Here is a 20,947-nt window from a genome sequence, read left to right as displayed (position 1 = left end):
AAGGCGCAGGGGTGGCACGCACTCCCATGGCTCCCCGCGGGAGAGAGTTCGAAGAGGCAGCTGCGGTGGGGGCGCGCGACCGCAATAGACGCGCGGAAGTCTGGCAGCCTGCCTTTCCGGGCGGGCGTGCGCGGGCGGGGGCGCGGGAAGCGTGCGTGCGTGTTCCGAGAGTTCTGTGCGTGCCGTGTGTGGACTCGTGTGTGGGCGTGTTGTACAGGTGGCGCGGGAGGATCGTTTGCGGAGTCGGGGACCCGGGGGGCTGGGATGCGGTATGTCAGATGCGACATAGTGGATGCGAGGTTGGTGACAGGTCTCCAGGGCTACTCATCTGCTATTGATGTGGAATATCGACGAGGCGAGTTCCCTGTGGGGTGGTAAGGCTTTCTAGGCTGGATGTATACGGTGGGTGAGCGAGTTCATCACGGAGTGGTGCTGGACGTAGAAGTCTCGTTTCTACCAGAGATCGTCTACATTGGAAGTAATTTATCCCAAGTTTCTTACTGATCTGCCGCTGGGTGTTGAAGCATAAAGTTAAGCGTCTTGAACACTTGAACCTGCGCATGAGAGACAGCGACAAACCCCACGAGCGTGCAAGATTCAGCCGTAGTCAAGCCCCGCAAACTCACATGCTTCCACCCAATGACGGCTCCCTCGACGCCGCAGCAACCCCCGCAAAAATACACGCACCAGTCGAGCCAGCCAGCGCACGATCCCGCGCGCACAACGGCCGTCGAAGGAGTCGAGGACAAAGGGCCGCCTCCCCGGAAGCGCCCGCATACAAAGGAACCGGGCCCATCCGGAGCAAGCGCCCGCGCGCGAGCTGGCGGGCTGGCAACGTGCTCCCCACACCCCCGCGCAGCGCGGCCTTTGTCTTGCCCCGCCCATATACGACGGTCCTTCTGCGTCGCCGTTGGCTCTCCTTCGCTCCTTTGCGCCTTCCTCTTACCATGACCCTCTTCGCTCCGCCCGCGCCGACGCCATTGGCGACCACTGCCCCCAAGACGCCGACGAACGTGCACGGCACGAGGCACGGCCGGCGATCTACGCACATACCTACGCGATCGTCCTTCAAGGCTTCAAAGCTCTAGCCCGCGCCCTTGAGGAGACCTGTGACGCCGCTCCGACCCACAGGGTTCGATATTCAAGATTCCATCACCCGACGACGAAAACATTGAGACACACGGCGCACACGCACACGCACGCACGACGCGTATCCTGCTCATCTATGCGCTTCCATTTCCGGTGCAAGCGCGTACGGACGGACGGACGGTGCGGAGAACGGTGACGGGGACGAACCAAAGTCCACACACAACACGCGGCGGCGGGCTGAGCGGAACGGAAGAGGGGCGGGGCGACGCGAGCGGCAAATAATGTCATAAGTGAGCAAACGGCCCGCCGACGCGCGCGCGTGCGGGGGAGCGGGGAGCTGGGGATTGGGCACGGGGCGGGGCGGGCGAGTGCGGACGTGAAGGGGGCGTGAAGGTGGGGGGTGGTGGTGTTGGTGTTGCAAGGGAAGGGACGAGGATGGGTGAGGCCTTGAGGGATGGGCGGCGTCGCGGGATGACGTGGTGGTGAAGAAGGGGCGGGCGCAATGGGTATCGAGCACAAGAGGGTTCGACGAAGGAGGGGGGGCGGGTGAAGGTGCGTATGCAAATAATGCGCGGTGGTGCGTGCGGGGTGGATGCGGGAACCATGATGTGACGAGATCGGAGGGCCGGGGGTAGGTAGGTGTTACAGAGACGGGAGACGAGAACCGATAAAACTACAGGTGGGGGTAGAACACAACAGGGAGTATACACAGGCAGCGCCAGCGCAGGCGCGCCATAACGAGGCAGGAGGAAAAGAGGAAGGCAGCGCACGTGTGAGCGGGGTGGAGGTGGGGTGGGGTGGGGTGAGGAGGAAGGAGAGGGAAGGTGAGTGCAATAATTTTACACGACGTACAGCGTTCAAGCGCGTGTCGTCGGCGCACGCCCGCGCGGCCGACGGGATCATCACCAGCCCCCGTTCACGGGGTCGTGCGCGTACGCCCCGAACGGGTCCGGCCCCCCGGGCGTCGCGCGGTCGTCATAGTCCTGAGCGTCCTGCCGCTCGTCGTACCGCATCCACTCTGGGCAGAGCGCGCTCCCCGCCGCGGGGCCCTCCTCGCACCCGGGCGCCGCGGCGGAGCCCGCGCCGGGCATCGCCTCGAACTGGGCGAGCCCGAGCTCGACGGGCGGGATCGAGCCGAGGTTGAAGTCCTCGGGCATGAGGCCCTCCATGTTCGCCCACAGCGTCTCGCCCGGCCAGAACCCGTACGGGAGGTCGACCATGCCGTCGACGGGCGCGTCCTTGCCGTCGAGCGGTTGCTGCTGCTGCTGGTGCTGCGCGAGGGACATCATCTGGAGCGCGTCCGCGGGCGTGAACGAGCCCGGGTGCGCGGAGGCGGGCGTCATCGCGCCGTACGTGTCCGCGGGCGAGACGAGGGAGGAGGCGATCGAGTCCGCGGGGGACATCATCGGCGGCGCGTCGCGCGCGGCGGGGATGCTGAGCGCGTGGAGGAGCGGGCCGCCGACGACGCCGTGGTCGGTCGAGATGTGGAACATGTTCGCGTACGGGTCCTCCCCGGCTTGCTGATGGTGCTGTCGCAGGGCCCGTCAGCTCTCTCCGCCACCCTCGAGGACCGCGCCACACGGCGCCACGCAAGAAAAAACCGAGGACGGGGGCTCACCTGGAGGTCGAACGCGGGCGGCGCTTGGTACGGGCTCATGAACAGGTTGTCGTGCGGTGAGTAGTCGTAGCTTCTTAGCGGCGCGGACTCGCTCGGGGACGGGATGTTCGCCATCGGCGCGGGCGAGCGCCCCGAGATGCGCGGGACCTGCGTCGGCGACGCGGGGCAGGACGGCATCCAGACCGACGGCAGCTGGATCTCCTGGTACGGCGGCGGGGTCGGGGCGGAGGCCGCGCGGCGGCCGTGCCCGTGCGCGTGGGGGAGCGCGAACCCGCGCGAGAGCGAGCGGGCGGGGGAGCCGGCGCCGGAGACGGGGAGGAGGAAGCTGAAGCCGTCGGACTCGGTGTCGGCGGCGCCCTCGAGCGCGGGGCGGAGCTTGCCCTTGTTCAGCTTGTCCTTGCGGCCCTTGGTCCGCTGGGGGCGGTAGACGTAGTTGGGGTACAGCGCTTCGTGCTCCTTCTTCTTCTCCTTCGCGAGCTGCTCCCAGTACGCGCGCTCGTCCGCGGGCAGGCTCTTCCACTGCTGGCTGATGTCCTTGCTCAGGTCCGCCTGGCGCTGCTTCTTCACCGGCCCGTCCTCGTCCTGCGCCGCGGCGGCCTCCTGGCGCTCCTCGCACTTGCGGCGGCGGAAGAGGATGAAGGCGTTCTCGGGGCGCTTGATGTAGTCGTCGTCGCCCTTCTTGGGCCTGCGCTCGCCGGCGTCGGAGACGGTCGATCTGCGCCTGCGGTGGGACGACGCCTGGGAGGAGGGCGGGGCGGTGGGGGAGGAGAGGACGGAGAGGGAGGAGTCGGAGCCGATCGAGGACGTGGGCGAGAACGGGCGCGGGGGCGGCGGGGTGCAAGGAACGGACTTGAGGGCGGGCTCGAAGGGCGAGGCGGAGGGCGAGGTGGGGAAGCGAGTGTCGGTGATAGGGAAGGTGAACGCGCGCGGGTGGGCGAGATGATGGAGACCGTCGGCGGCGGGGCGTCGGTGGCGACGTGGAGGGCTGCGCGCGTGCGGAGCGGGAGGGCGGGGGCGGCATCGCGAGGGCGGAGGGGGTGCGGGCGAGCGGAGGAGAGGATGAGTACGCCGCGGGGGGCGAGGTGGGGAGGAGAGACTTACTGCGCGCAGAGGCGTCGCGAGTGCGGTAGGCGGGCATGACTCTCGTAAGGAAGGAAGGCGGCGGTGGTGGCGCGGGGGGCTCCTCGAGGCGGGTAATAGGGCGCTCGTGGACGAGGACGGCGGTGGGTGGCACAGGGCCCCGAGGAGACAATTGCGTAGGACGGGAGGGCAGACAATACGGGCGCGATCTTTATAGTATGCATGCGCGCGACGACCCAGCCCGCGCGAGATCCCCCGCGCGATCCTTCATTGTGCTCCCCTTTCGGACGTGCACGGACCTCCCCCGCCCCCAGCGCCCGCGCCCCTCCCTCGGCGCCCTCCATTCCCTGCGCAAACAGCCGTCAACACCGAACGCAGCCGCCCGTCTTATTGTCTTGTGCTCGAAGCCCGGTCCCTGTGTCCGACTCCGCGGGACCTATCTCGCCTATTGTCGCCCGTCCTGGGCTGGCCATATGCCGTTATCGCCCGCGCGCTGCCTCCTCCCATAGCACGCTCGCGCGTGGCCCGCCCCCGCCCACACGCCGAGTCACCCGCCCCCATCCGGGCCCGCCGTCCCACGCCCGCGAGCGCGGCGCGGACAGCGAGCGCGGTCGCGCGGTCGAGCTCTCGCGGCGGCCGACGGCGCATTAATCGCGGCGCGACTCGTGCAGGCCAGCACTGACAAGCCGCCTGTCGCCTGCCGCCGCGTACCGACGCCTCGTGCCGCGCGCTCTCGTAACGAGCCCGTAAGCGGCACGGCGCGCACGGGCGGCTGGCCAGAGCGTGAGCGTGAGCGCGCGCGCGCGCGAGGTGGAGAGGCGGGACGTCGGAATATCTCGCGCGCACGCGCACGAGCGAATTCGAAGGCGAAGGTCTGCGCGCGCGGTGGGATTTCCAGCAGGGATCGGATTTTCAGCCGCGCCCGGCGTGGGCTCGCCTCAGGGCCGCGTCTGTCTGCAGCCCGATCTCGCGTCCCCCAAAGATGGCACGCAGGCTCCGGCCGGACGGACGGATCGCAGCGCCCGGCGTCCCGGATCTGGGCGGCAGACCCGCCTCCAGCTGCCCACCGCGGGTCTGCGCTCAGAGTTCTCAGTTTGGGCCCACCCTCCACGACGCCCACCGTCGCCGCAGGGGCTTGCCCTCGCCCGATCGTGTTGCAGATCCGCGTCGCGACCACCCTCCCCCCGTCCCGTCCGTTCTGAGTCTGATGCACCATGACTTCGACCTCGCCCACAACGCCCGCCGCCGCCGTCCCGCCCAGTTTGGTTCCGCGACGCTCCCGCCACTCCCGGACCAGGCAGCCGCGCCGCGGGCCCTTTCAACTTGCCCCGTGCGGAGGTTCGGGGGCGGTGCTCGCGCGCGTGACCCCCCCACGCTCAGGCCTCGGAAGTCGGCCCAGCGGGCCTGAGCGGGGGGGAGGGGGGTTGGGGTTCGAACCTGCCCACGCACCGTCCTGACAGCGGAAGCGATAGCGCTCATCCACAGCTGCCGTCGCGGCCGCTGCTTCTGCCCGCCCGGAGCTTCGTGCACGCGCAGCCAAACGAGACGGCACGTGACGGAACGGACGCGCGCGCGTACGCCAGGCGTAACGGCATTTCTGGCCACAGCGACAGAACGCGGACGGTCCGGAACGCGGGCGCGGACTGCCTAGCGAGGCGGGGCGGAGGACGGATACGGCAGCAGTGAGCGTCCCGTTTGGAGACTGCCCGTCCCCCGCCCGCCGCTTGGGAGTCCGAGGCTCCGCCCCGGCTGCGGGCCTCCCATCGCCCGACGTCTATCTGGGTGGATGGGTGCGCTAGCTCGCCATCGCCCTGCGCGCCGGACGGGGAACTTGAGTCGCACACCGGCCGGCGCGCGTGGTGCGTGATGGCCCTGCGGGAACGTGTGCGCAGGTCGATCACGCCGCCAGTGCCCGGGAGGCAATGTCTCGCGCTCTCGTCATACCTTCGACATGCGCCCGCCTCTCCGTCTGCCGTCTGACAGAGCGTCTGCGTCTCCCTCCGGGGTCCTGCACCACTCGGCGAGCGCGGTCTGCGACCTGCCTGCGTACGTCAGGGCGGTGCGCGCGGAAGCGTTGGGGAAAGATCGCGCACCCGCTAAGCGAGCCACACTTCCGCGTTCGCGCCCGTCTGCCGCCGAGCGCTGAGCGCTGAGCAGGGCGAAGGGGAGTTGTGCGCACGGCGTTGATGCGCGCGCAAGCGCAGAGCCCGAAGTTCGGTAGGAATATCCGAGACACAGGCGTCCGTTTGCGATCCTGTTTTCAGTTTCATTGCGCAGGACAGCATGGGCTAGGGTACGTGCAACGTGGGCCCGCCGCGCCCGGCGCTCGGCGTGTCGGTGCGCGGACACTGGCCCTCCGCTGGCGGGGGCCTCAGGGGCGGCCGAGTGCACCTGACTTGCTCGGGGGTTCCGCTATCTAACTTCCGGTATCTCATCGTCGCCGACTGCACTTACTATCGTGATGTCGCCTTGTGCAGGACCGGGTCCGACGACGTCCAGAAACCATGCGCGGGACGAGCGCATCCGGGGACGCGAGGCTGTTCCGTTCCGTCCTCCGTTAAGCTGTCGCCGGAGATGATGCGTGCGATAGCCTTTAGCGACGGCTGACCAGGTTCTTGTCGTCATCAGGTCGGTTTGGGAAGGTAGGCCACATCGATATCTGTGCCGAGCGCCATCAGTATCGCCTTGTCGCTCATGGATGCATCATAGGAGCTAACTCGCTGCGCTTTTCAGGACATGAACACGTTCGCCGTGATGGAACGGCGAGCCCGGATCGGTGATGGCGCTCATACAGTTGCGTACCATGCGTACCACTTCTTACGAGTAGGTGGTCTGAGCAGAGTGCGGCGGAATTTAGCTATAGGCTGCACGCACGAGGCAGACCAACCGTCGTTCGTACCTTGGCGGCAACAACCCACTTCCAACGGGCACGTTATGATCGTACTTCTGTGCTGCACTGGGCGCAAGAGCATGTGATAGAGGGTGACCCACGAACCTCCGTGAGCAGGAGCTGAACATTCACGCGCGACGCCGCCCATTTCCGCGGACGCAGAACCTGTGAACGCGCGCACATTCGGATTAGCTCACCCGTCCACCCGCACGCGGACCGAACAGGCAGAGCTAGCACTTCATAGAACGGCGCAGCGTCATGTGCCGCCGTGCGTCCCGCCATCCATATCGGCCCCCCTCGGGGCACATGAGGGGTGCGACGCCGCGCTAGACATTGCGACACACCCGAGCCACAGCCCAAGCCGGAACAAGGACTGGAGTAGGGCAGACGCACCGACTTCCGCGCCCCGACTCGCGATCCCGGCGGCGACAGCTCCTCCGCCCCGCGATCGCCCATCGCAGTATAGCGCGGCCGCGTCGCGTCGGGTAGTTAATGTTACGGGCGCGGCCACACGGCGCACGCCGTGCGCGCGGGCCGCGCTCGGCCCTCGGGTGATCGCGGCGCGATTGTGGAGGGCGATACGGGGGGTGCGCGCTGGAGGACGTCGCTCGCGCGTGGGCGGAGGGTTGGGCAGAGGCCCGTCGCTAGGGCGTCGGGATCAAGTGAACAAGCCCGCAGGGGGGCAGAGGATTCTGTGGAAGTGTTCGGACGCACCGTTCGCGGAGGCAGATGAGCGGGTCTCCGACGGGTGCGAGGTCGACGAGCGTTTGCGGCGTTCATTTCGGCCGGGACTACGGCCGCCGCGAGTGACTGCCCATGCGGCGCGCAGGCGAGCGGGAGGGCGTGGTGGGGGATGAGGCGGCGGGGAACGTGGTCAACGTGGCTGTCAAGGCAGAGAGCGAGGGCGTCAGCGTGCCAGCGTGCATGACGTACGCGCCAAACCCTGCGCTAGGGGTCTGCGATCGGCGATCAGAGCAGGCAAACTGGGATGCCGGACAGGCAATATCCACGTGGCCCTCCCCGCTCCCCGCTCCACCCCCAACGTCGACCCGTCCTCGCCCGCACCCACTTCGCCCCCCTCAGTGCGCAAGTAGAGTGCTCTGTGCAAGGTATCCACCCCCAGAGTCTTTCTGCCAGCTTAGATCCCCTCGTCTCCCCCTTCGACCCTGCGCTTCCACCGGCCCCCTCTGCGCACTAGAACCCCGGAGCACATGCCCCGCGAACCTCAGTCCACGCTCTCCGGCGTTCCAGCCCTCGCCCGACCGCTCGTCCTCCTCCGCCTCGGAGTACGCTCTCGCGCCTAACAAGAGGTCACGGTGTCCGCGCCGGCCACTACCAGTACTGTCGCGGAGCCCCATCGGTGGGGCATCGGCGGAACATGCACTCGAGCCAAGCGCTGCCATTTCCAAGGTTGCTGCGCGCCGTGCGCGTGAAGGGCGATCGGCGCGGAGGCACGCCTTGCAACGTGAGTGTTTCTATGTGAACCTCAGTGCTCGTGTTCTGCGCGTGGGGGCCATCCTTCGCTGTCGCGTCAAACTGCGTGGACGCTACGCGGCAGGGAAGGACGGGCTTTACGGGTCGTGTACGGAGGTAACGGCCGTGCATGTGCACAGAACGGAGAAGACGGGGCGAGGTGCAGGAGGTGCTGGTCTCGTACGACCCCGCGAGCTTCTCCTGCCTCGACTTTGCCTCGTTTCCGGTAGTTGACGTGGACTTGGTCGCTCGAAAGGCGCGGTCTCACTCCTGTTCTCTGGTGATACCCGGACGGCTCTACTTCATGACGAAGAGGGCCGTGCAGGTCTTCACCTGTCTGTCACTAGTTGCGGCAATGAAAACATATCCGACGTCCACTAGAGTTGTACTTTCACCATTTAGTGCACCGCTGGTGTTCGCGATCGCAAGACGTCACTCACCGCAGCTCGGCGCGACGGCGGGGCCGATGACGGCAAGGGTATGTTTCTGCCGTGAAGTCGAGTCTTCGTCCACGTCTATCTGTGCACGAAGTCTGTCTTCAGCCTTCGCATGCTTCCCGGCCGCAATCAATGTCGCGCGACTTAAGATACGCGGCCGAGTGAGTGCTTCTTCCTCCTATTTTTACTTTCGAATGCTTACATACTACAGGTCATCGAACACGCGCATACAACGCGTCGTGAGCGTGTGCAATGAGACGCCACGATCACGTGTATGACGGCGTCAACAACTCCAGCTCTCTGCGTTTTTGAGCTCACCATCGCAGCGTGCACCGGGTCTCGATTTCAAGACGCCGCATAGCTACGGGAAGGACATATTGCGAAAGAAACAGTGGTAACAAGACGTACAGCGTCTCGTAGCCGTACGGGTACGCCGGGAACGGGCGTCTCCTCGAGGCTCGAGGGTGTTCCCACCTGCCACGCCGTCTCGCCGCTCACGAGCCCATCACGAGGCAATCCGTCCTCGCCCTCACACTCGTCCCCTCTTGCACTCCTTGTCTCTTATCCCTCTCAATTCCATGGTGTCAGCTCTTGCCAACCGACCTCGCTCGACGTAACACTACCACCACGCTATTCTCTGCCGCAGCGGAGCCCCACCTCCCGACACGACAGAGCCCAAGTACGCACGCATGTCCCGCCTGGCCCCGTGCCCCAGCACCCGCCTCCCGCCCGCCACACGTTCTTGATACCCCCGTCACCTCGCCCACCCAGTCGTACGACGGGCCCCCCTCCCAACCCCATCGCGCGACCTCCCACGCCAACGCCAGCTGTGTACACGTACGTGTCGCCCGCGCACGCGCAAGGAGGGCGACCACCGAATGCGGCGAAGACGTGCCGCACCTTCGACCTCCGCCGGGCGCGAGTGGCGTCGGCGCACGTCGTCGACGCCTGCTGCTGCACCCCAAGGCCGCATGTCCGGGCGGCGGCGCTAGTTCAGGCGGGCGGCGCTCAGTGCGTTCCCCACGACTGCGCCTGCCTGGCCGCGATGTGGGCGCACCGCGGGGACGATCGGTGATCAGGCAAGAAGGTCCCCGCCGCCCGCCCGCGCAGAGGGAGAGGCATATGCCCCCTCGCGGCGATAACGCACCCCCGCCCCGGACCCGGCGGACCACCTCGACCGCAGCATCCGCGTTGACGACATCGCGCGCACCGCTCGGGCCCGGCGCGCGCCAGCGACCCCGGCCGTGCTCTCGATTCGCAGTCTGAGTACGTACTCGTCCAATGTCCAGTGCCGCGTGCCTCGAGCGCGTTGACGTAATCCCCTTCGTGGGTCGCGCGCGCGTCCGCGGGGAACAGCGACGCGCGCGACCGCGGCGGTTTGGCGGACGGGTGATCGCGGAACGTTGCGATGGGGCGGCGCGCCGCGACCGCGCGCAGGACGGGCGGAGGAGGGCGCGCGCGGACGCCGCTCGGCCGGCCCCTCGAGGACGATGGGTGCCCGCAGCGCTTGTGCGTTTCCCCTCTTCTCCGCGCACTCTTTCTTTGTGCTCGTCGCACAAATCCCGCTTGATGCGGCGGGCTCACGGACGGCTCTCCTCGTCCGAAGCACAGATCTGTGTCGCGCGTCGCGCACACCGCGTGTTGGCGGACGTTTGTTTGTTTGCTTTATTCCCGTTTTACGCCCTCAAGGGCCGAGCCCTACGGTAAGCCGTACACACAAGAAATCCATCATCGTAAGAGGTCTGTCGCATTCTGGCGGACGTCGCGGTGGGCCCAGCTGGGCGTGTCGTTTCTTCTTTTCTCTTTCGCTCGCCGACGAGCACTCCGAACGGGCGGGATGTACATCGATCGCCGTGCCGTCCACATCTGCTTTCGCTGATCCCGCCGCGTATGCGTACAGCTGCATTCATTCGACCTCTACCAGCATCGACGCACCGGAACGTCGAGCACGGCGCGCCAATCGAAAAGCGCCCCTTGGAGCGCAGTGACAACGCCCACCCACGGAGTCACTCCCCTGCGGAGCCCGGCTCCCCGGCTCTGCGTGTCCCTAGCCCTACTATACATCGTGCGACGAAAGGGAGGAAGCCCGCCGCGCGGGGTGCAGAGGAACGCCCCGGTCGAAGCTCGCGCCCGGATCGGGAACAAGGGGCACACCCATGCAGGCCTGGGCAGCGGACGCCGGGCGTTGAGTACGGCGGCAAGTGTGCACCCGCGGCGCGCGGGTGCAGTTCGCGCGTCGTCGCTCCCACGCGCCCTCGGTCACGAACTTGGGAAGCCGGGCGCCCCCCGGCGGCGGCGGCGGCGCGGTGGGGAGAGCTGCGGGAGCTGTGGGCGCCGCGTGCGGGCGCGACGCGATGAGGGAGGGTGAAAGGCGCACGTGCTTGCACTGACCGTGCCGCATCAGTAATTCTTCCTCCGTCGGACTGGGTCTGAAAAGGTCAGTACAGACCAATCCGACCCCTTTCTGACCTGTCTGACCGTCCGATGTCCGACCTCACCAAATCTGCTGTCCGACTTTCGTCAATTGGTCAATCTGACATGCATCAGACCCAGGAAGGAAATCCGACAAAATCCGACACAATCTGACACAATCTGATGCACCACACACAATGCAAAAACGAGCGGGAGGGTGTATCATTAATGGGAACTAATATAGGCGTGTGGGGCAGATGCACTAGCAGCTGTAGATCGGCATTTAGTAATAAAACCTGTGGTATAGTATCTATTCGTGGGGATAAGGTAACGAACCGGCGGCGACGCATTAACGGGGGAAGAAACTGATTAGACGAGCATAGAATACGTGGATAAAATGCGCTGGGCAACCCGCGAAATGCAATTAGGGACGTGTTGAGCGAGCTGTGCACGTCGCGTGCGATGAGCTGCAGGCGTCGCGCGCGTCGAGCCGTCACGCGTCGCGCGCGCGACGAGCCGCACGCGTCGCGCGCGACGAGCCGCATGTGTCGAGCGCGATGAGCCGCGCGTGTCGGACCCACAGGTTGTGCGTACTCGTGAACATCCCTGGATAGGACTACCACATGTCAGCGGCTTCGGGTGGGGGGCTGCTTCGTTGACGATAGTACATGGAGCTCTCCTCCATGACAAAGTCGTGATCGGCGGCCTTCACCTCGGGGAGCGCGAGGAGGTTCGCAACCTTCTGCAAGAGGCTCTCAAAGCGCTCCTCGTGGAGGACCAGGTCCCCGTAGACCTTGTTCGCCCAGGACGCGGTGAGTGTCCCAGCATTCCCCTTTGAAAACGCATCCATCTTGACACTCGGGTCGTTTCGAGCGTAGTGCTTGAATGCCCGCTCCACCTATTTCGCCGGAGGATGAGATGATGCAGATTCGGATTGCAAGTGCGTCACTTACCGAAGCCAGTGTCAACGCGACTGCGCCGATTGGAAGCTCCCGCACGTCATCAGCACGCACCGACCCTTTCGTAGAGCGGATATGGTGCGCCAAAGTGGCCACTATGAATTTGGACTCCATGGTTCCGTACGCGTTTTCCGGCTGGGTGAAGTGCAGACATGAGCATAGCAGAAAGTACCGCAGAACGTAACGCACATGAATGTGATCTGGGATCTCAAATATTGCAGCGCCTCCAGGTAAAGCGGCTGTGAGAAGCCAGTGCTTGATGCCGCCTTCTGAACGTTCGTAGGCTGAAAGTGAGTCGTCCAGGCGGCGAGCCATCATCGCGTGCTTGACAGTCGCTTTTGCGGTGACCTGTAACTTCTTCCGCCACTCATAGACACGTTGTCGAACCTGTAAAGCGGGGTCATCCTACGATTACTGTGTGGGAAACAAAAAACATACCAATTGATAGATGGCATCACCCCTTTTTATGCGAGGCTGATCATGGTATGGGAAGGCTACGTCGAGAGTGCTTTGAACCTCGTCGAGAAGATTCCAATCACGACGTGTCCCTGTGGTGTCCCAAGGGTCTTCTTTTTCGCCCATCACCTCGAGAACGGTAGGAACAACAACCTCCTTGACCACGTGTGGCGTCCATAGAGTTCCCTCAAGTGCGGCATATCCGATCTTGCGCTTCTTCTTCTCTTTCTTGGCACCGCTCTCCGACCCCATGCCGGTGTCGCTGCCAGTGTCGGAGAGATCGCGAGGATCAGGTGTCTTCTTCGTTGTCTTCTTCGTGCGAGCGGTGGTATCAGGGTTTTGGCCGTACTTGGTCTTCCGCGAAGCAGGACGCACAGATGGAGCAGGGGTCCGCACCGGGGTGGTGGATGCGCGTACTTCGGAGCGCGCTGGCGTGACGGAGGGACGCGATCGGGTTTGGAACGGGCGTGCTGGAGTTGTGGATGTCCGCGCCAGGGCAACCGAGCGTGCGGGAGTTATGGATGTCCGCGCCGAGGTGACGGAGCATGCTGGCGTAGCAGAGGGGCGTGTGCGCATTATTGCCAAGGATCGAGCGGGCGTAGCGGACAGACGAGCGGGTGTGATGGACGGACGAGCTTCCGGTGGGCCAGAGTCGTTATCAGACTGAGATTCTGAGGAGTCTTCCTCGCTGTTCGAGCTCCTATTGCCGCTTCCGGAGTCCGAGGCTTCGTGTAAGTGTTTCTTGGAGGGACGGTGCCGTGTCTCGTGCTGTTTCCAGACGTCGACACCCTTCATGGAAGAAATGTGCTGAGCACATGATTGCATGGATAGAAAAAGGAGAGAGAGAGAGACTTACATGATATTGTGAGCCACCCTTCCGAGTCTCACGATCCTCCCGGTCCTTGAACACCTCCGTATCGTCGATCCCGCGGGGGAGGTCGTATTCTTGATAGTCGTCTTCAACGACATCTATCCATTATGAGAAGAAATTGAATGATTAATGACGGATGAGACTCACGTTTGTCAATGCTGACGTTGCGCCGCATGCCAGTGCTTCTGCTCTTCTCAACGAGCGGTCGGCGCCACTCGTGCAAAGAGACTGTCTCTTTTCCAGACTTCGCGGCCTGTGTGGAATGCGACGGTTGAGCGGGTACGTTGCGACGGAGGCTGGCCAAGTGACTGCGCTCTTCAACTTGACGTGCTGCACGTTTCTGCGAGCGCGACATCTGATAATATACAACAGTTAGCGAATGACACACATCAAAACACTATAAACAAACCTCTACCGTTTCCTGTGCGTCGTCTTCATCGTCTTCATCATCAGCATCTGACTGTGAGTCCGAAACTATGACACGCGAGGTCTGGCGGTGGCGGCGGCAGCGGTCGGCTTTGGTCAGGGCACGTCGAGATCGAGAGTGGTTGCCTTCAGCGACGTCCATGTCGACCTCCGAACCAGCCGTCTTCTCCAAAAGGTCGGATACTTGTGGCTGGAACTCTTGTTCTCTGTCCGACTCCGCAGGGGCAGTTCCTTCAGCGCCATATCAGTATAACTTCTATTACAGAGTGCGGTAAACGACAAAGATCAGACTTTGATGAACTTACCGAATGCTTCCACCTCGTCTCTCTCGTTTTCCGCATGCGTGTCGAGGATGGCTGCCACCCGCTTCTTTCCCTGCTTTCGGGCAGAGGCAATGGCAGCCTTCTGCTTCGCGGCTTCGGCTTGTTGCTCCTCTCGTGCACGCTTCGCATTGATTCGCGCCTGCTTGACCTCGGGCGGCTCGACAACACCGGCCTTGTAGCCCGGATGACACGTCTTATTGGCAGCACGTGTCCCATAACCATGCCCAGCCTGAAATAGGGAACGTTGATGATGCCAGCGAAATTACGAACAAGGGCTCAGTAAACGCACCTGGGAGGCATTTGTGGCCTTCTTGTTCACCGGATTGGTCTTCAACGAAGACACGCGTGATGAGCGCGTGGTTCCAGGCGGTGATGGCATCCTGGGCTGCTTCGATGGCCGTTTGCCAGCCTGATTCGGCGTGTCAAGATCGGCGGTCGGGGGCTGGGACGGTTCTGGGGACAATGCTCCCGACTTGCGCTTGGTACTTGTTCGACGTGTACCTCTGCCCATGGCGAGAGAGGGAGGCCGTGTCTGGTGAGCGGGATGGTGGGAGGGAAGAAACACTGCGATGGGATTTGGCGCTGGACACGCGTCTCCTCTCCAGACTCCCACCGTGTCGCGACTCTCTCTCACTCTCTCGACCTCGCCCCTTGAAACCTTACCCTTGCACCATCAATACCGCCCTTTTTCCACCTGCGATCCCAGGCCAAAACCTCGCACCACGTTTCGTCACTCAGCCTCAATAATACGCGCACAATGTCTCAAAAATGCGACCTCTGCAACTGGGATTTCTCGACACAGCGTGGATACAACGACCACATTCGAACGGTTCATTCCCATCCTCGTCCTAATCCACAACATTCTCGCATCCGCTACCATAAACAACTCAATGGTGATATTTTCTGTCATTCTGACGGCTCGGCTCAACCTCCTGAAATGTCGCGCACAAACAGGTCTCCCATGCAATCCCGATGGCGCATTTCTTCCCCGCGGAGCACCACCACCCCTCCGCCCCAATGACATCGACTGGCACCCTTTCCCGGATCGTCCTTCGTTCGAGTTTGCACAATGGTCTTTCGACTCAAGCCCTCAATCTCGCGCGGGTCTAAGGCAATTATGGAAGATCTTGCAAGCAAAGTTCACCGCCGACGGGCTTGAAAACTATTCCCCTTTCTATCGCTCCAAGTCTGACATTGAAGATGCCATCGATGATATTCCTTTTGGTGACGCTGCGTGGACGACTATTGCCATTCGCTACCGTGGTCCGGTTGGACCTGACTCGCCGTCCTGGAAGCGGCAAGTCTATCTTGTTCACACACGCGATGCCCTCACTGTTGCCGAATGCATTGCAGCCAATGCCGAGTTCAAGGACATGTTTGACTATGTCCCATACGAAGAGTACACCGCACCTGATTGTCGCCGTGTGTGCAATCTGATGTCAGGTCAATGGGCGTTTCGAATGGCGGTACGTTCGGACATATGTTGAGCCTCCTGAACGTGTTCTGACCCACACCATCTACTAGACGCACATCTCCGAGGACCCGGACACTCACGGCTCTATGCTCGTGCCAATAATTCTCGGCGCTGACAAGACTACGGTGTCTGTCGCCACCGGAAATCAAGAATATCACCCAGTTTACATGTCCCTTGGGAATCTACATAACACTGCTCGTCGCGCTCATCGCGAGGGCATTGTTCCTCTTGCGTTCCTTCCCATCCCTAAGGGTACGCTCTGGGTTTTCTACTGCCATATTATTCCGTTCGCTGATTATTGAATTGGATTACCAAGCGGCACGCGAGTGGGAAGACGACGAAGAATTCAGAATATTCAAGAAGACGCTTTACCATGCGGCATTAGCGGCGGCCCTCGAGCCTCTTCGACATGGGATGACAACCCCTCAAGTCCTGCGATGTCCAGATGGTCATTTCCGCCGTGCGATATTCCAGCTTGGCCCTTTCATTGCCGACTACCCTGAACAGGTGTACTTGTCCGGAGTGGTGTCTGGTTGGTGCCCCAAGTGAGTCTCTCTGTCTGCGAATAAGCCTCTTGAACGCTCAACATCGAGGCTGAGCAGGTGCGATGCGGTTCCAGCAGCGGAATTTCTGCCAGGAGCACCACGTTCTCATCATACCACAGATGAGATGCACAGAGGATACACGGAGAACGACCTATGGGATTTGTTCGGTGTCAACCCTGACGTTACGGTGAGTCCCGACTGCATCAGGATTCAGTATTATACCTGTGCTCATCGCATCTTTCAACCATCAGCCATTTACGACTTACTTCCCGCGTGCAGACATTCACGAGCTTCTAACACCGGATATCCTTCATCAGCTCATCAAGGGGACGTTCAAGGACCACGTTGTGGAATGGGTTCTTACCTACATCAACCAGACGAACCAACCACGCGAAGCAAAGCGCATTATCGACGAGATAGACCGCCGGTATGTCATGTTTATTTCAGCGCGCCACATGTTTGTAGATGTGTACGCTTGAATCCGTGGATGTGTGTGCTTGCATCCACGGATGTATGCGCCTGCACTCGCAGTCGTTCGTGTGTACCAGTGCTGACATTCTCCACAGAATATCGGCGGCATCACCGTTTCAAGGCTTACGGCGATTCCCGCAAGGTCGTAACTTCAAGCAATGGACCGGAGATGATTCGAAAGCACTCATGAAGGTATGTAAGGCCGCATTTCGTGTCGCAATTATGACTCTGACACAACAACTTTAGGTGTTTCTACCAGCCATTGTTGGGTTTGTACCTGATGAGATGGTGCAGTGCGTAGCAGCGCTGCTCGACTTTTGCTACCTCGCCCGACGACCATCACACGACACCCATTCCCTCACCGCTATGGAAGGGTTACTGCAAGACTATCACCGCCTCCGCACCGTCTTTATCGCTCACGGCATCCGTCCAGACGGATTTGCGCTTCCGCGGCAACACGCGCTTGTCCACTACGTCCGCTCCATTCAGCTCTTCGGGTCACCTAACGGATTGTGCTCCTCCATCACCGAATCCAAGCATATCCACGCCGTCAAACAGCCGTGGCGTGAATCGAATAGGCGTAACCCACTCCCTCAAATCCTCCGAAAGCTCACTCGCAGAAGCAAACTCGCTGCTGCTCGTACAGAGTTCGGACGTCGTGGGATGCTCCACGGAGACGTTCTAGCCGCAGCACTTCACGACGCTGAACAGGAAGGTGCCCATCTCGACGAGGATGCGGTTGAACACCTTCGACTGCTCGCTCATGCCGCAGACGATAATGGAGTCCCCGATGCGCAAGTTACACTCGCTCGCAAAGCAGGTATGACACGAGTGCGTGGTGAGTAAGGGAGTATTGGGTACTAATAGTGTTCATATTTATTAGCGTTCTCTAAGCCAGCAAACATCATCGCGAACCGGCTTGCAGAACCGGATCTCGTCGAGCTTCTTCGACGTTTCCTGTATTCGCAGGCCTTTCCCGATGCCGTAGACGACCCCAGCACCGTCGACATCCGCCTGTGTCCATTGGTGCAGCACAAGGAGACGATTAAGGTGTACTACAGTGCGACAGCGGTGTTCTATGCCCCCAGCGACCTCGCATCCGGTCCGGGTGGCATGTCAAGTGACATCATTCGCTGTACGCCGTTATGGTGGGGCGAGTATCCACGCTACGACACTGTCCTTGTCAGTGTCGATGACAACGCTCTCGGAACAGATGGTATGCTTGTCGCCCGCGTTCGCGCTTTTCTCTCCTTTCGCCACGGTGGGCGACAGCATGAGTGTGCACTTGTGCACTGGTTTGAGCGGGGGGATGATGAGCCCGATCCCGTAACAGGGATGTGGATATACAGACCGGAAAAAGCTCCCGACGGTAATCACGTTACAAGTGTTATCCCTATAGGTTCTATTGTTCGTGCTTGTCATCTCATCGGCGTTTACACAGACGGCGACAAGCTACCAGATACTTACCATTACTCAGACTCTCTCGATCATTTCAACCGCTTCTATCTGAATTGGTACATAGATTATCACGCTCACGAGACCATCTGTTAAAGCATTCTGTCATATCTGCCGCTGCTCGATGATTGATCAAAGTTGCACAACTAGAGCTTCTGCCAATTCGCCTGCCCTGTGAATGTCTGAAATTTTCTGCCTGTCGGAGGGTCAGATTGGTGTCGGACAGGGGTCTGATGTCAGACAGCCCAAAAATCCGACTTTCAGACAAATCAGACAGAGGACGAATTACTGATGCGTGCGAGTCGGTCCGCTGGGGCTTTGGTGTTGGGTTCCTGGATTCGAAATCGATGCTCGCGCGTCGGATCATCTGCATTCCGGGGTCGGAAGTCGTGCTGGTGTGAGCAGCTGTTCCTAGGGAGGATCGATGTAGTGGACAGCACTTACCTGGTGGATGGAAGGTCGAGAGAAGGAACGACAGGATGGCACTTGCAGAAGGAGGGTGAACGCCATGGCCCATGGACCGCAGATCGCAGATCGCAAGCCTGGAAGCTGGAGCTCTGGAGCCTGGACCGCGTCAGGTCGAGTTCGAATGCGCGCGAGTGCGATGATGGTGCACGAGTATATGCGATGCTATGATCCGGGAAGGGGGGAGCACCCTTCTTACAGTGCTAGTAGCTGCCCTCGTCTCGCAGCAGTCTGATCCCGCGACGCTGCGTCGGTGGTCTAGACTTGCAGTGAAGCCATTCGAAGCATGACGCGAAAACGAGGGTACGTGCCGCCGCCGTCTCTTTGGTGTGACGCCCGCCCTGTCCCTACTACTTGGCTCATTCGCGAATGGGATGGGCTCGAGGCCCGCAGCCTGCCGATATTTGTGCGGGCATACACGGATCCTAAAGCGACGTCGATGCCGCCGAAACTAGCCGCCTGGCCGCCTGCGGCACGAGAGGGAGCGGCTGGGGTGACCAGTCGATGGTCGACGCGCGCGCATGACCCGCTCGGCACCCCGGTCCGAGTGCGCGAGCCCTGAGCAGCCCGGCGTGCGCGCGTCGCCGGAGGGCGGAGATGGACATCTGTCGCACCAGACTTCAGATCTTCAGAGCTGAGAGGGAGCCATCTGCGCAGGCGGATCCGGGGCTCTATTTTTTCTGGACAGATTTCGTGCTGAAGTGTGCGCATGTCGCGCTCGCGCGCCACGTCCCGGTCGTCAGCTGCAGCTCTGCTGTCCGCGTCCGTGCCCATGTCGGCGGGCCCGGCGCTGGTGTGTGCGCACAGATCAGAACGCCGCAACGTCGAGACGCAAGACGCAAGACGCACGCACGGCGCGGGCGGCACGGGCGTAACGGGACGCGCGAGGAGGCAGCGGGGGGGGGCCCTACGGCCGGACCCTGCTCTCCCAATCCATGTCGGATTCGCGCCTGGCCGCTCGCGGGTTCCAACTCCGCGACGGCCTGCATCCGGGAGCGCCGTGGGGTCCCGCCGATGATCGAATAGGCAGCCGCGATACCAAACGCCCCCCCACACACTGCACGCCGCGCGCCTCCGTGCCCTCTCGGCCGCCGTGGGTGGGGATAGGGGGGCGTGCGGGGTGCTCGGAGAGTTGAAGGCGCGCTCGCGGGCCCGGGTCAGGTGCGCGGACGGGTTAACGTTGCCTGGGGGGCGCAGCGCAGCGCATGGAAGTTCGGTCCGGCGTCCAGAATCCAGATGGGACGCGGGACCGCAGACTTGGGATCTCCGGCGTCAGGCCTTCAGGCTTGCGCTGGAACACCGGGCGTGGTCGCAGATAGATGGATGTCGGTCAATGGATCGGGAAGACGGCATGTGGGATATCACCTGTTTGCGCATCCGAGGACGGATGCTTGGTGTGGTGCCTCGAGGATGGTGGTGGTTGCGAGGCAGCTGGGGTCGGTACGACGTTCCGAACCCGCAGCTGCGCGGCGACCCCCAAGGTCCGCGGTAAATCACAGGAGTGCGAGCGTGCGGGAGAGAAGGAAGAACGGTCCGAACGTGGAGACCGGCGCACGAGCAGCTCGCCGGAGGGAAAGAGCAGCGCGAGCCGTCGGCCGGAGCATCCGAGGCGACGTCTGGGAACGTCCGCAGAGAAGGGGGGACGTCATAGGGGGCAGCGGTGGGCGAGCGTGCGTGGGCGAGTTTGCGTTTGGCTGTCCGGAGTTGCACAGGATGAGCGCACGCGCGCCCCCTGGCACCGCCCAATCCGGCACTCGGCGCCTGCACTCGGCCACACCGTGGGTGCGCACGGCGGGCAAACTGACAACCGCGACCTCGTTGCACGGCGCACGCCGCTCTCTGCCTTCCCTTGCCTCGAGGTGCGGCCGTGACTGGCCCCTGCCGAGAGCCACAGGGTCATGTGCCCCAACCGCCATCGATCTCGACGGTTTCTTGCAAACTGAGCTCGGTGGAGGAACAGGGCTGTGTGCTCGCCAGGTGCGTTCCACTCCGGCTCTCCTTCATCCGGCGGGACATCTGTACTTTTCCAGCAGCGGGTGCGGAAAAGACGGCGCGACAGGCTCGTGCGTATCGATGCTGGCATGTGCCGTCGCCGTGCTGCGCTTCATTTGGCGAATAGGCCTTCCCACTCGTCTGCTTCCGCGGCCGTGCGGGAGACGTTGCAGTCGATCAGGCCACGAGCTCGCACTCCCGCTGGCGCAGCCTGCACACATCCTCCGGCACGTGTCCGGAGCGCGGTGGGCAGCGGACGGGCAGGCCGGTTGGGCGTCCTTTCCTGGGAAGCGTCCCGTCTTCGGCGCGGAGCTTCGCGGCCCTCACAAGTTGCCTAGCTGAGAATAAAGGCAGCGAACCGTCCGTCCGCCCACGCCCTCCCTCCTGCCTGCCCGTGCCCGTGCCCGTGCACCTGACGCCTTGTCGACTTGCTCCCGTGCGCCTGCCGCCCGCGACGCCTGCCCTCTCCCCATCTGCATCAACTCCCGCCTAGCGGCCTACGCTCTCCATT

At 62.6% G+C, this 20,947-nt stretch overlaps 2 protein-coding genes across 2 annotated transcripts; one reads left to right on the top strand and one right to left on the bottom strand.

Moving 5' to 3' along the window:
• Positions 1-11,615: 11,615 nt before the first annotated feature.
• On the bottom strand, positions 11,616-12,300 carry BXZ73DRAFT_57874 (uncharacterized protein; the record flags this gene model as incomplete). Its single annotated transcript, XM_048021622.1, has 3 exons — positions 11,616-11,897; positions 11,953-12,093; positions 12,139-12,300. Coding segments are annotated over 3 exons (585 nt in total), but the record flags the coding sequence as incomplete, so codon positions are not given.
• A 2,491-nt stretch (positions 12,301-14,791) lies between these two features.
• On the top strand, positions 14,792-18,075 carry BXZ73DRAFT_57860 (uncharacterized protein; the record flags this gene model as incomplete). The annotated part of the gene is made up of 9 exons (XM_048021621.1): positions 14,792-14,927; positions 14,989-15,500; positions 15,559-15,760; positions 15,825-16,053; positions 16,111-16,240; positions 16,305-16,480; positions 16,620-16,716; positions 16,771-17,262; positions 17,392-18,075. 9 exons carry the CDS (start codon positions 14,792-14,794, stop codon positions 18,073-18,075), a joined length of 2,658 nt encoding a protein of 885 aa, XP_047871029.1.
• Between the last annotated feature and the right edge of the window lie 2,872 nt (positions 18,076-20,947).

Source organism: Epithele typhae (genome assembly GCF_022376455.1).
Source record: "Epithele typhae strain CBS 203.58 chromosome Unknown BXZ73scaffold_175, whole genome shotgun sequence".
NCBI classification, from domain to species: Eukaryota; Fungi; Basidiomycota; class Agaricomycetes; order Polyporales; family Epitheliaceae; genus Epithele; species Epithele typhae.
Note: the sequence above shows the minus strand (reverse complement) of the source record. Positions and strands in the feature narration are given on the sequence as shown.